The following is a 15,453-nucleotide window of genomic DNA, read 5'->3' as shown; positions in this document are numbered from 1 at the left end:
GGCAAATTTACTGCTGAAATTAGTTATGATCAAAACAATATGTGAGCTGAACTCCAAAGGTCTGTTTTTGCAGAAAGCAAACTGAAAGGAAAGAATAACTGTAGCACCATTTAAAAGAGAAATCCGGCTATTTTTCACATAGATCTTCGAGTTTACGATTACCGTTGGTACGGAAAAAAATGAAAACAATCGTTTTTACCTAGCTCGAGTTGCTAGTTCCAACAGCTCAAGCAGCCAGGCAGCTACAGCACCACACTCTGGGGGTATGAACACAGGACACCCCCCCAGAGTGTAGCACTGTAGCTGCCTATCAACTGTTTCAAGATGCCCATAGGAAAAAAAAGGAATAAAAAATGAGACCAATATTTTCCCCCTAAACCTTCCTTGTCAGAGTTAATGACCATTAAGAACAGATAGCATGAGAAGATAAAAGGGGTATTTTGACATACCAAGTTGGACTTGGGTTGAGAAAAAGGAGAACTATTTTGCAACTGAGAAATAGCCCTCCTCTTGTCTCCACATCACGCAACATAACTTAAATGTAATGTCTATTCCATGCCCTCACCTAAAGACTGTACTGGAGGCCATTTAGGCCATTGCAAATAAACTACAGAATGCTCTGCCTTTAAGATTAGCTGACTTTTCTGACAGGCACATGTAATGTGTACGCACCAAATCTGAATTACATATTTATTTTGTAATTTTCTCACTGTTTATTGTGTTTTTCTATTTTCTATTTTTAGTACTTCTAAAACTTCCACTCTTGTAAAGTACTTTGTGGCTCACATTACATTACAGAAATAAAACTTAATTACTTATCGACAATTGCCTATGACATGTAAGTAAATAGTTAATGTGTATTTATGACTTTTAGGCTACATCCAACCTCAACTCACGCCTGAATCTGACAGCAATTCAAGGTAAAGGCTTTCAAGCCTCTGAATAACTTACACTTGGGATGCTCATGAGATGTCGCTTAGGCATGTTATAAGGAGCCAAGCCAAGAGATTTTACACAAATAAAGAAATTACTTTCATGGCAAATTCCCCAAATTACTGTATTGAGATAACTGGTGGCAGAAAAGTAAAAACAAGTAATCATATAACTGCATAACTTACATATTCTATTGAGGGTAACACCTTTTTTGCCTAAGTAGGACTGATTTACTTAAATAAATTAAAAAGTATTGTTGACTTTATTGACTTTCTCTCAGTATCAGCCACAGAGAAACAGCACATGCCCTTTGGGAGGCCAAGACTTCTGCAGTCCGGGGCAGACTACTGTCTTCTCCACCACCAGGGCTTTGTTAGTGGTTACAGCAAAGCCAGTCTGATGCCTATGTGGAGCTCATTCACAGTGGAGAAACCTGTAAGTCTCCCTTACTCCTACCCTAAGAACCAAAGTTAATAATTCTCTGAATTAGTTTTGTCATAAATGAAACTAGAATTGTTTGAGGCTGATGTAGTGAAAACAGACAGGGGTGATAATGTTCTCATGTGTTTCTACATTATTCTCCAAGTCCCTGGAGACATTAGACATAGGCCTACAGTACATCACAACCACATTTTTTCTGATCAATGTAAAAAAAAAACATTGTGTTGGTGGTAGCTGTGGTGCAGTGATTCCCCATGATAATCCTGATTAGACCCCCCCCCCCCCCCCCCTTTATTCTTTTTTCAGAAGTTGTCTAATGCTGCACATACAAATGTGAGAATATGTATAATGTGGACTTCTTATTTCCGATTCGCTGGCGCGTTGGGGTCCAGTTCGCCCTGTCGGGACTTATTTTCCCAATAATGACCAGCGTTCTATACATTATCCCTTACTTATTACACGGCTCATCACAATGCTAGTAGAACGCTCCATTGACTTGAATGGGATTTCCCAACGTTCTACGGTAAAATAAATTCATGTAATTACCGCTGCAAACATATAATTACCGCTGTCAATGGCAACGGGTTTTGTGCTTCTGATACGTCTTTCATATCACTACGCAAGGACTGGAACTTCATTCAAACGTGAAAGCAGACGGTTGATCAGCTGTGTTCTGAAGAATGTTTGATTCAAGTTCAGCAGTGTGTGTTGTTGCAAACTATTTGTTTCTCAGCAAATGCCTCAATGAACGGTAACAAATAGGCTAGGCTTACGTAGACTAAAGTCATATCGTGGGGAGTTTATTATTTTGTTTTGGCAAGTAGCCGTATAATAAGCGGGATAATGTATAGAACGCCGGTCATTATGGGAAAATAAGTCCGTTCAGGGCGAAACAAGACTCCTCTGCTGGCGCGTCGGGGTCCGGTTCGCCCTGTCGGGACTTATTTTCCCAATAATGACTGGCGTTCTATACATTATCCCTTACATAGTGAAGGTATACGATGCAGTAGACATTGTTAACATTTTGTCTGACTTCTCTATCTCTCTCTCTTTCTCTCTCATACACACACACACACACACACAAACACACATACAAACACACCTTGTAGGCAAGCGAAGACCCTCTTCCAGAGGTCATAGAAAACTGCTTAAGAGCTGATGTAAGACTGCCAGCAAACCAGAGTGCCAGGTGTAATGAGTATGCTACTGCTGCTGGCAACATCACCCCTGCATTCCTGTACCCACCCAGTAAGTAATCACTACACTACACGCACCCAGACACACTCATACGCCACAAACTGAGTTTCCGAGAACTGACTTGTGGAGCACTGACGTTCATTCTTAATTCAAGCTCTGATTGTTGTGATTTCCCGCCAGATCTGAACCAGTCTGCTGACGAACAGTACGATGCATTGACCATGAGCAATGTGGTGCCCATGTATCAGCAGTTCAAAAGTAAGCAATGGAAAGAGAGATTTACTGACTTCCATTTTTCAACCACATAATTCCTCCTTAATGTAGGAGAGAGTGGCTGGTTGGATCACTTTTCACTCTCTGTAATATTTCTCCATCTTACCATGCATTAAAACTGTCAAAGTGTGATTAACTGAAAACTTTGGATCTCAGCTAAAAAAAAAAAGGTACATTCAATGTCAACAAATGATCCCTCGTTTTGAGTTATATATATATATATATATATATATATATATATATATATATATATATATATTAGGGGGGTAAAGATTAACCGATACGTATCGGTATCCGTTTTTAACGTGTAAGATACGGCTACAACGATACGTGAAGCCCCGTATCGGAAAAAAACTGAAATGAACCGGTCGTTATATCGATTTACTTGTTATGAATCGGTGCACAACCTTTTCTGCTCGCTCAGATGCTCATTTACGTTCCAAGCACCGCGTTCACCCCACTTCTGGTTTTAAACTAAACTACGGAATTGTGGGTAATGTAGTTCGTTTTTGGTTACATTCATTGCCCAAAGTTGTCAAATGACCTCATTACCCATACATCTATTGCAACTTAAGCATGTGACAACTTGCACTCGGTCGGCTTTTGTTTTTCGAAATCCAGCGCGAAATTAAGAATTTACAGCATTCCTTAACAGCAACGATAGTCTGTAGAGTAGCCTTACCTTTGATGAAGGGATTTCCTTAATGTTAAATAATAATTTGGACAGTTTTCATTCCTTTGGAAATAGAAGCATGTAATGACATGATGCTAGCTAGACATTTTCTGTTTGCAATTAAAAGTGAATGATGAGCCTGAGCCAGTCACCTAGCTATCTGAATGGAATGTGTTTCAATCGGCATAATATGTGCTTCATGTAAACAAAGTATTGAAGACTTCAAGACTCACCAGTTCCATTACACAAAGGCAAAGACAACTCTTCATATTTTTGTCCATTTTTCAAATCACAGTGAGTGCAGCCTACATACATGTTTATAACTGGTCAGTAGGCCTAGTGGAAATCGGATAAATCCGCAATCTCCTCTAACCTCGTCTTTGTTGCCTTCCTTTTATAAGTTTCTTATATTAAAAAGGAGATATCAATTATCATCAACAACGACAAGCCAGCTGGAGCCTGCCAATCGTTTTCTCTCCTTCTCGTGTGCGTTCAGACGCGCTCTTAATTAAATGGAGTAGCATACGTTCAAGTTGGATCTTAATGGAGAGGAGCCGAAAAGTATCATCTTTATGTAACTGTTGCAGTTGGTGCATTTTGACATTGTAAACGTTATCTAACAAGAGTGAAAAGCAGTTTGCAGTAAAGCTACTATATGGCTAAATGTTGGTTCCTCTTTATCTTCAGCTAACTCCACAGACAGTAAAATAAACTCTCAGGCTTGCGGTTTTAGGTTTTGCGGCTTCCGTTACGTGACATCAGCCCCCCACAAAGGTAAACACTATTGAGTTAATATTTTGTAACGCATTATGTATTTCAAAATGAATCGCGGCGATTAACACGTTAATTTTGATGGCCCTAAAGACACCTGGACTCGGTCGAGACCAAAAGCCATATTTGGCAAGACCAGTGGCCGAGACCGAGACAAGACCAAGTCCAAATACTAGCGAGTCCGAGACAAGTCCGAGACCATAGTAAAATGGTCTCGAGTCCGGACTCGAGTCCAAGACCGGACTCGAGTACTACAGCCCTGAGTTACATAAACTCCATTGATGCTAATGTTCAATTTCTTCCAGCAATGGCGGCTCATGGAAGCCTCAAATAGTTCCCAGAAGTTAACAATTAATAATAGCAGTGTTGCAGTTACAGCAGTATGGACTGTTTGTAGTAAGCATTTAAGACTCAGATTTACATTATTGCCGAAAAACAAGAAGCAGAAGTAGAAGAAGGAAAAAAACAGTAGTAGTAGTAGTATCGTGTTGCAAGCGGCAATGGTGGGCCCGAGCACCTGCGGTCTGCAACCCATGACATTTTAGAATCCAACAATGCACTCATATGTGGTGCATGCGTCAAATGCACGTATCTGATATGGGTGCTTTTTGTTTTTGCAAGTTTTATACATTAGCAACACTTACTCACTTCCTCATGGATGTGACGATTTACACCGATGACATTCACTAGGTGGTGCTACACCACAAATATGTGGAGTACAATGATGTGCTTCCAAGTACCAATTTATGACAAACATTTTGTGATATGCAGTGTTTTTTTTTAGTTATCCTAAAAACTCATTTCAGTCTACCCACCGACATAATTTCAAATCAGGAAACCTGCAACACACCTTCATGAACAATAACAAATTAGCGTAGATAACAGCAAGTTAAGGATTTTTTTTCTAACATGCGTTTCCTCACATGTGTTTTGTTTGGACGGCATACAAAAGCAGAAGATTTTCGGTTTGATTTGGAGTTTAATTTACTTTTGGACTGTTTGATTATATTGCTAAATGTTGGGACTGATGGGCACTGAAATTTCGGGGGTAGCCTAGGCTATTTGATGCTTCACTATTAAGTTTTATGTAGTTCAAAGAGTGTCTGGATTTCCACCCGATGTTTATTGCGAGACAAGGCAGCTGCTTTTATTCATTCATTCAGTGTGCTGTGCTGTAATGAAAACCTTATTGCGTAGCCAAGTTGCCTAAATTGAGCTATTTTTTAAATTATGCATGATTTACTTAGTACATTTGTAGGCTGGAATGCCTCGCAGCAACAATTGTGTTTTTAAAATGTAGTAGGCCTATACTGCTTCAGCCTCTGGCAAGCTCAGAAGGGGATTGGTAGCTTAAGAGCGATGTGTTGGAGACCCATGTAGGACAATGACTTTTCATTGGCAATAGTATTAAACCTACCAACAATATAAAATATTAAGAAGAGCTCTTTTATTTCATTGAGTTAAATTGAAACAATATCTTATAGTGCTCATGGACTGATAGCCCCACCGGTAGGCGATTATTACCCCGGCTTGTATTTGGGGGCCGGCTTTTATTTGTCCAAATCGACAACTCCCCCGGCTATTTTCGAGGCCCGGCTATAAATAGAATCCTTGCCATAATTTGAGGATTTACAGTAGTGCACCTCCACACCGTCATAGATGTTGGGTTTAGAACGGAGCACTAAAACTAGTTGGATAGGTTGGATAGTTGAATCCTTACTCTTTAACCCAGACGAGTCCATGATTTCCAAAAAAAATTGCATTTTTCATTTTAAACCAGCTCAGGTCCAAATAAGATGGTATTTCTGTATCATGTCTAAATAAAAATGTGGCTGTTGCATGGTAAAGTTTACACTAGCATTTCTGAATGGAGTATCCAACTGTGCTCACAGACAATGGTTATCAGAGGGTCTGAGCCTACAGTATACATTTTTTTACATAAACAGGTCTGGTTTTAATGCAGTGCCATCTGAGGTCCAAAAGACCATGACCATCCAATGTTGTTTTTCAGATATCCCTTGTTTGCAAAGATTTCTCTGGATTTTAATGATAGTACTGTAGATAATGAACTCCCCAAATACTTCACTTTCCCGTTAAGCATTAAAGCATTCAAATTATACCGTGGAAATCCAGTTCCAGTTCTCGCAAGAGCACAATATTGTGCATTTTACACAATATCCCAACTTTTTCTGATTTGGGGTTGCTTATGCCAACCACAGTACATCAAAATTGTTCATGTGCACAACGCACACAATCCCAAATATCTCACTTCCTGTTAAATGTGGCTATTGCAATGTACATATGAAAGCTGTTCGTCTTGGCCAGTTACACGCACCTTCCCAATTTTGTGTGCATACCTGAAAGTACATGCCAACCAAAAGACTAATGATGATAATAAACTAAAAATAAAAGTATCGACTATGGCAGCTTTTCTGCAGCTCAGTTTAGTTCTCTCTCTCTCTATATATATCTATCTATCTATCTATCTATCTATCTATCTATCTATCTATATATATATATATATATATATATATATATATATATATATATGAGAGAGAGAGAGAGAGTTTACTTATTTAGCACACATTAACATCGATGGTGCAAGGAGGGAATGAAGCCCAATGGGCTTGTACAAGAGACACCCCTTTCAATAATGAACTCAAATGTATAAGGCTGACAAATAAACTTTGACAAAAAAGGAGATAAAGTACAGAAATAATGTGATAGATAGTACAGAAATAGATAAATAATCAATGTTAATTAGGACATTTGTATCAGTTCCTTATCAAATTAAAGGTGCACTATGCAGGTTTAGGTATTTTTTGTGACTGTAGAGCTCTAGAGTCGCAATATATTTATATTTCACTCTGCTATCGTAAATAGCAAACTTTTCATGACTTATCCCCCCCCCCCCAGTTGTGGAGGTGAAGGATTAACAATGGGCAAAAACTCTCCAAAGAGCTATTGAGAATGAGGAGATGTCATCACGACACAGCACACCGCCCCCGAGATCACGACGTCCTTCATTTTGAATAGATAGCAAAGGAGGTTGTTGTGATTCCGGACTACTTTAAGAGACAGCTGCGTGAAAAACTGCTCCAGTGTGTCACACGATTGTCGTGGAAATCTTTAGAAACCATGGGTTGCGTTTCCCCACATGGAAAAAGATGATTTGATGTCTGCCAAATGTTGACAAATCCAACGGTGCAACACTACTGCTGCATAAGCCCCTCAACGCTTGCCTATATAATATTATACATATTGTGAGTCTAAGTATAAAACTTTTCTATGCTGATTGCTGGCAGTTCACGTACTGACTGATGTTACTGCTACTGTAACTTATGGAACAGGGATGTGTATATGAGGGCCAGCTTACTTAAGGCTACATTGCCATTAGTTGCCAATGTTTTTGCTAGCATATGAATCAGGATTAAAAAACAACTCATAAAGGGGAAATCCGGTGTTGTACAGTTAAGCAGAGGTGGAAAGTAACGAAATACATTTACTCACGTTACTGTATTGAGTAGTTTTTCTGTGTATTTTGTATTTTTTAAGTAGTTTATAAAATCGGTATTTTAAATTTTACTTGATTACATTTTGAGTGAAGTATTGTACTTCACTACATCAAAAATCCCATCCGTTACTTGAGTAAAAAAAAGTTAAGACTAACGAAAACAGAAATGGAGAGAAAAAAATCGCGCCCTAAACCACTAGCCTGATTATGATCAGCATGTAGCCTACAAAAGAACATGAATCAAGCTGGCGCCATGCAGTCTTGTGATGGAGTTAGATTACATGTGTAGCCTAACCTATGAAAGTGTATTTTCCGCTATTTCAATGGGTTGTCTCAGTTCGTTTTAGCACTGATGATTGCGGAGATATTCAAGCAAACACCATGGGATTTCGTGTTTTGACGTTTGTGCTCACCTTTCTTTGTAAAGAAGTTTATTAGCAGTTGTTTCCCCTCATTTGGATGTCTCTCTTTTTTCTGTTTTGGCCTTTGTTTTTGGTAACCTGACTTGGCTTTCTTGGAGAAAGACATTGCACCAGCAGCACAACAATTAGCGGTCCACTACTAGCGATGCTCAACTAAATAAACTAAATGCTTTTGAGGATGCATTGAGGAATACACAGACACTGTGACCTCCTACATCACCAAATGCATCGATGATGTTACAGAAATAAAACACATCACCACTCGGGCCAACCAGAAGCCATGGCTGACAGGAGACGTCCACAGACTGCTGAGGGCCAGAGACAAAGTCTTCAGAGCTGGAGATGTAGCTGGCCTAACAACAGCGAGGGCTAACCTGTCCCAGGGCATAAGGAAGGCAAAAAAGGATTACACAGACAAAATAACAACACACTTCAAAGACAGCAGAGACGCACAGAGCCTGTGGCAGGACATACAGGCCATCACTGACTACAAGCCTGCGCCACGGAGCTGTGAGAACAACACCTCTCTGTTAAATGACCTGAACAGTTTTTTCGCCCGTTTTGAAGCACAAAATGACACTCAACCACAGAAAACCCCACCTCCCCCCCACGACCAACCCCTGTACCTGACTGTGCAGAAGAGCTGAATGATGTTTTTTCAGACATTTTCAACACCTCTCTGGAGCAAGCAGTCATCCCATCACTTTTTAAAGCTGCCACCATCATACCCGTGCCAAAGAAATCATCACCATCATGCTTCAATGACTACTGTCCTGTAGCACTCACGCCCATAATCATGAAGTGATTCGAACGGCTAGTCATGTCACACATCAAAGCCACCCTACCCCCCCCCCCCCCTTTCTCCCCCAGTTCGACGCCCTTTAATCTGCTGAACCTTCTGCTCGTTTCAAATATAAAAAAAACTCTCTGCAACTCAACATTGGCCTGCCTGCCTCAGCTGCCTGTGAGGGGCTTTTCAGTTGTGCATGATTACTGTTCACTGCAAAGCGACCAAGGATGAGTGCAACTAACTTTGAAAATCAACTACTGCTCAAACTTAAAGGAGAACTCCGGTGATTTTTCACATAGATCTCCATTTCTCATCGTCACCGAGTACTGTCGGTATGAACAAAACTGAAACAATCGGTTTTACCTAGCTCGAGTTTCTGCAGCTACAGCGCTACACACTGGGAGCATGAACATGGCTGCCTCGAGCAACTCGAGCTAGGACCAAAGTCCTTTTAGACAAGTACCTCCAATCGGCGGCCATATTGCAATGCTTTTTGGGCACTTATCGGGCATCTATTTCGGCAGAAATGCGTGTGTGTAAGGCTTCACGACACCAATCTTGCTCCAGCGGCGAGATCACAACAGATGACTGGCACGATGTATTCACAACACACCACATGATTGGCTCAATGTATTTACATGTTGATGTTTTGCCGCGGAAGGGTTGTGATATGTGTAGACAACTGCCATATTGGCGTTTGACAAACTAACCCCATGCATTACTATGGAGGATTTTTTGAGTGCTGTATCTCCTCATTAGAAAGTGTCTGGTAAAACCCCACCCCCCTAAAAAAAAAGTAACTAAGTAACTTTTACTTAAAGTACATTTTAAATGAACTACTTTTTACTTTTACTTGAGTACATTTTCAGATCGGTATTTTAACTTGTACTTGAGTAATATTTCATCAAAGTATTGGGACTTTTACTTGAGTACAATATGTTCGTACTTTTTCCACCTCTGCAGTTAAGTATGACCATAAGATAGAGTCATGGACGAGGGGTGACCCTATCCAGACCCGAAGCATTCCGAAGTTAGCCATTTTTTACTGATTCTTCCATAACGCTAATAACGCTAGCAAACCGGGCATTGGTTCAACTGCACATAAATCACTTCTTAACCCATCTACGAGGCATCTACGAAGAACTCCACACTTCGTCAACTGTGTAATTAGGTTCTTGACATTTAAAACAAGGCATTGGCAACATTGAATGTGTGCTGTAAGTTTATTTACTCAGGGCAGCAGTTTTCAGATTACATTATGTGCTTACATAATTGCAAAAGGGTTCTCCAATGTTTTCTCTGTTAGCCTTTTAAAATGATATCAGATTAGTAAACAGAATGTGCCTTTGCAACATTGGATGAATGGTTGCTGATAATGGGCAATGTAGATATTGCATTAAAGATCAGCCATTTCTTTCTACAACAGTCGAGAACCCTTTTGCAATTAAGTAAGCACATAATGTAATCTGAAAACTGATGGTATTCTGTCAATAATGGAGTGGAATGGAAATTTGTGTCTCCAAACTTTTGACTGGTATAGTATATTGTTGTAATGGTAGGCTAACCACATAGTTTACACAATAATTACACTGTGTTATAAATATTGTATATCAATTATTTTATTGACTTTCAATTACCTAAAGTAGTGGCTCTGTCTCTCAATATTGAACTAATTGTCAATCACTTCCGGGAACATTTTGAAGTTTGCATGAACCCTGTGACCTTAACTAATTTTGAACACCCATTGCTGCAACTCTCTCTCTATAGAGCTCAGGGTTTGTCTATTCACTCTGGATCCTCTTACTCTCTAGGAATTTGGGGCTACTTCCAGGCTGTCTTGCTGAGGAAGTATGCATTGCAGTACAATGGCGTGAACGCAGTTGCTGGTCCTGTGTTTGATTATAATTATGATGGGCTATATGACTCGGCTGACCAAATCCAACAGTACGTAAATTCTCTGCTGATTTCCTACATACAGTAATTATCAGTAGTGGTCAAGAGCAAGTATTAGAACCATGGGTAGATTATAAGCCACTGGGCCCCTGGACACAAATGTGAAAAGGGCCCCCCTGTCTGCCTCAGAAAGTTTGTAAGTAAGTAAGTAAAAAGTAACAGATTGAGGTTGAGACGAATATGACATAACCATTAACAGAATCAAAGCATCTTGCTGTAAAGCGAGAAGATGCCTGTTACAAAGCATGATTATCACACACATAGTGTAAATTGTGTTATTTGACTAAGAGTTCCCATTCAGATATCAGGGGTAAATAATATAGTATAAGTAAGTATAAGTATATATACTGTTTTGATCCCGTGAGGGAAATTTGGCCTCTGCATTTATCCCAATCCATGAATTAGTGAAACACACTCAGCACACAGTGAGGTGAAGCACACACTAATCCCGGCGCAGTGAGCTGCCTGCAACAACAGCGTCGCAGTGCAGTGAAGGGTTAGGTGCCTTGCTCAAGGGCACTTCAGCCGTGCCTACTGGTCGGGGTTCGAAGCGGCAACCCTACAAGTCTGAAGTGCTAACCAGTAGGCCATGGCTGCCCAGAGTCTACACAGAGGCTACACAGAGTCTTGGGCTTCAGGGCCCACTGGCCTGAGCCATTGGGCCCCTGGGCATGGGACCGGCAGGCCCGCTCAGTAATCCATCCCTCATTGGAATGCAAACTCACTTGTAAGAATAAATTGTTGATAGCAATGATGGCATGATCTAAACTATAAGTGTATGTATAGTTTTTAACAAAAACAAATATCTGGGACCTTCTAGGAAAACACTATTTTACAAAGTTCAAGTGTCAAGTCACTGGAGCAATGTACTGAGAAGGCATGCAAAACCTTATATTATAAACACCATCAACCATAGAGCACTGGTAAAAGGCTTGCTAGAATGCAAACTCCTGTCTTTTGGCAAAATAGCTGCCATGGTGGTCCCACCCAGACCACTTAATTGCATAGCCCATAGCTTCGGAAACTAGTTGTAATGACAGGTGTATCCATCCTTTACATGGACATATAGACTACATTGGAAATTCATTTGGACATGATATAAAATGCTAATCAAAACATGTATCAAAAAGTGGTAAATCGTTGCATACTGTAAACTGTCTCTTTGTTGTCCTGAAATCAATGTTGCTTTGCAGACATGTCTCAGGTAAACGGATCCCTGTCCCTACACATTACTTTGTCGTTCTCACAAGCTGCAAGAACTCCACTGAGCCAGTTGTGAGTTGTCAAGGGGAACTCCAGACGGTCTCGTTTCTGGTGCCTCACCGGCCAGACAACTCAGAGTCCTGCAGTGTAAGTCAATACTTTTGGATTCTTGAACCCATAGAGTGGAGCCATCTTTCGATTTTCTTTTGTTTTTTCCATCACTACTGAAATGTATCACACATGTAACCTATAGCCTCCATCAAAGCAGGAAAATAGCACTGTGTGAGCTTACTTGGACATCGGAATAGAACTTTTCATGACTGTTTCCTTCCATGTGGGGGTCTCGTCCCTTGGTTGTCCCATCTGCCAACCAGATACAGAGCACCAGCATCTCAGTGTATGTGTGTGTGTGTGTGTGTGTGTGTAGGAGCACAAGCATCTCAGTGTATGTGTGTGTTTGTCCCAACCCCCCAACATAATCCAGTTTCTACAACACTGTGATGTTTTTTGTTGACTAGAAAAAAGGGTGAGGAGTCAGAGGACCACTCAAAGTTTGTCAACCTGAGAGGGCTACAAGTGTAAATCTGTTAATTGCAATTACTGAAAATGAAATGGGGGTAACCTGTAATCATGACATCAGCTGTTTATATCATAGAATATCTCATATCTCAAAACCTCCAAACCATGACAGTGAATGGTCTTCATGCAATTACCAAACTCACAAACTACAGTCATTTATGTCATTAGTTGTACTGCCATTGGGCATACTTCAGCTTTCAAGGATCTGAACATTTTTAACTTACTTTTGCAGAGCTCACTGCCTGAATCCCAGTGGGTGGAGGACTTGATATGGTTCCACCAATCACGGGTGAGAGATGTAGAGCTGATCACTGGACTAGATTTCTACCAGGAGAGCAGCCGGCCAATCCCAGAGCTCCTACGAGTGAAGACACGCCCCACTGCAGCTATTCACAGAAAGACCTAAAGACACACCCGCACATACACACACATACACACACACACACGCACCAGGTTGACTTCTTGATAACAGTGACATCTGTTGTTGTACTGTATAATGCTTGGGGCATAGCAGCAATATGTCAAGTTTGGCTTGCTCATGCAAACTGTTGTTTGGTGTTTTCATGTGAATGGCCTACCTGTAATGTGGTGCAAGTGTGTATTTGTATTCAAAATAATGAGTCACTGAATAGGTATTAGACAATAGCAGTATTGGGAAATAGACACAGGTAAGTAATCCACAGGAGTAATCCATTCATCTTGATTTCACATGGTTCAGTAATAATGTGAACATTGATTTTTCACGCTTGAACCTTTAAGAAATGTCATCACTTCCCTTAGTATGTTATAATGAATGAATGCACCACTGTATCTAGTAAACTATGCTGAATGTTAGGCTCTTGTATATATTGTTTAACTCTAATAATTGTAAATGCTGTGAAATTGAATTCTTAGAAGTACAGTAAAATAATGCTTGTCTGTTTTTTTTTTGGTATTTCACCTTGGTGGTAGCCTGACGCAGTCATACTCAATTCTAGTCAGAATATGAGTCTGATACTGCTCCATTGTATTCAACCGATACAGGGGGGGAATGCCTCTGCACTCAATTGGATAGACCTAACCAATCAGAGCAACGAAATAGCTTACCGTGAGGTGTAGGAAGAAAACACACAAACCATCCTTCTTCTCCACAAATGCCTTAACATGGTTTTCTGGTCTTTTGTAAAAGTTAGTGCCGTCAATAACTCCTAGCCTACAACACTCATTAGCGAAATCTAAGAGATACGAAAAAACTGATAGCCTATATCCCCTCCGTTTTTAAAAATAATTCTGGTGAACACTGATATGCTACAAACATGTTAAACAACTGGGAAAGGCTCGCAAATCCCTCGAACAGGTGGTCAATCAGAGATTTCAAACGAACGAGGGAACATGTCGCAAAGCCATGTATCCTTCTAGCCACAGTGTTTTTGTTTCAAACATAAGCCTAATCTAAGCGTGCTCAGATGACGTGATAGACCAGGGCCCACTTCCCCGAAAGCATCTTAAGCCTAAGAGCATCGTAAAGTCCCTCTTACGAACGTCTTAAGATTTGCCGACTGTTTCCCGAAACCATTGTAGCTTAAGAGCATCGTGAAAACACGTAGATCTACGAGTGCTCCAGAGTACTCGTTACCGGCTAAGAGCGTCTTAACAGTACTTCTCACTGAGGTCACCAACAGGACATACAGAGGAATTACAACTTAGAATACATAATCCAATTTACGTTCCCATTCTTTATTGTGTTTACCTGTGATGAATCAGATTTTAGCGGGCAAAATAGCCTACATTTAATGGTCATAATAATGTGATGAAAAGCGGACAAAAATGCAATCAAGTTATGAAACGAGACGTTGCCAGAATAGTTTGACATTATCTTTGCTAAGTGAATATTTTATTAGGCCTATGAGGTAAAAAGCAGAGAAAGCAACATGTGGTTTAGTCTGTAGCCTACTGCATCAAAATCTAAGCCTACACATTTCCTCTCTTTCTTACTCAAATTCTTTCTTATCTTCAAACGTGTTCTTAAGTGGCACCGCGAAACATTACTGCATGGTGCAACAATCTAAACTTAAATAATTACAATTGTTTATGTCTGTGTGTGGTATATAACCTACTTGGGATGCTTACATGCAGATGTCAAAGTGTTTCTATTTTCGTATTGATGTGAATTAATATGTAGATCCGAAGTTTAAACGGTAGGCCTATAGCAGTGACGTGCAGTCACCTAACATCACCATCAAATTAGAGGATATTTCAGAACTATTAACGTGTACAGCTCCCCTAAAGAGCATCTTAAGAGCAGTGCACGCGCATTCACGCCACGAGCATGTTCGGGAAACAGGGCCCAGGGCCCATAATGACGGAGACACGCTCTTAAGAGGGTTTTCTACGATTCATCTTACGATCGTTCGTTTGGTTTTTCCGACTGTTTCCCTGTTGGTGACCTCAGTGAGAAGTACTGTTAAGACGCTCTTAGCTGGTAACGAGAACTCTGGAGCACCCGTCTACGAGTGTTTTCACGACGTTCTTAAGCTACGATGGTTTCGGGAAACAGTCGTCAAATCTTAAGACGTTCGTAAGAGGAACTTTACGACGCTCTTAGGCTTAAGATGCTTTCGGGAAACTGGGCCCTAGGGTAGAGACAATTTTGACAAAGCACTACAAGTTAAAAAGAAATTATATCCAAAATGTCCCTCTCAAGATGTATTCCTTTACTTGTGGT

General features: G+C 40.4%; 1 protein-coding gene across 1 annotated transcript in view; it reads left to right on the top strand.

Moving 5' to 3' along the window:
- LOC121695858 (ectonucleotide pyrophosphatase/phosphodiesterase family member 3) overlaps nt 1–13,671 on the top strand; it is a 45,502-nt gene extending 31,831 nt beyond the window's left edge. The window contains exons 19-25 of the mRNA XM_042077012.1: nt 875–920; nt 1,214–1,368; nt 2,484–2,622; nt 2,752–2,829; nt 10,826–10,958; nt 12,161–12,317; nt 12,982–13,671. Coding sequence (XP_041932946.1) covers nt 875–920; nt 1,214–1,368; nt 2,484–2,622; nt 2,752–2,829; nt 10,826–10,958; nt 12,161–12,317; nt 12,982–13,155 — 882 coding nt within the window. The 3' untranslated portion in view covers nt 13,156–13,671. The remainder of the gene's footprint in view (nt 1–874; nt 921–1,213; nt 1,369–2,483; nt 2,623–2,751; nt 2,830–10,825; nt 10,959–12,160; nt 12,318–12,981) is intronic.
- Nucleotides 13,672–15,453: the final 1,782 nt, after the last annotated feature.

Source organism: Alosa sapidissima, chromosome 21 (genome assembly GCF_018492685.1).
Source record: "Alosa sapidissima isolate fAloSap1 chromosome 21, fAloSap1.pri, whole genome shotgun sequence".
Classification (NCBI taxonomy): domain Eukaryota; kingdom Metazoa; phylum Chordata; class Actinopteri; order Clupeiformes; family Clupeidae; genus Alosa; species Alosa sapidissima.
This window is presented reverse-complemented; position numbering and strand designations above follow the sequence as displayed.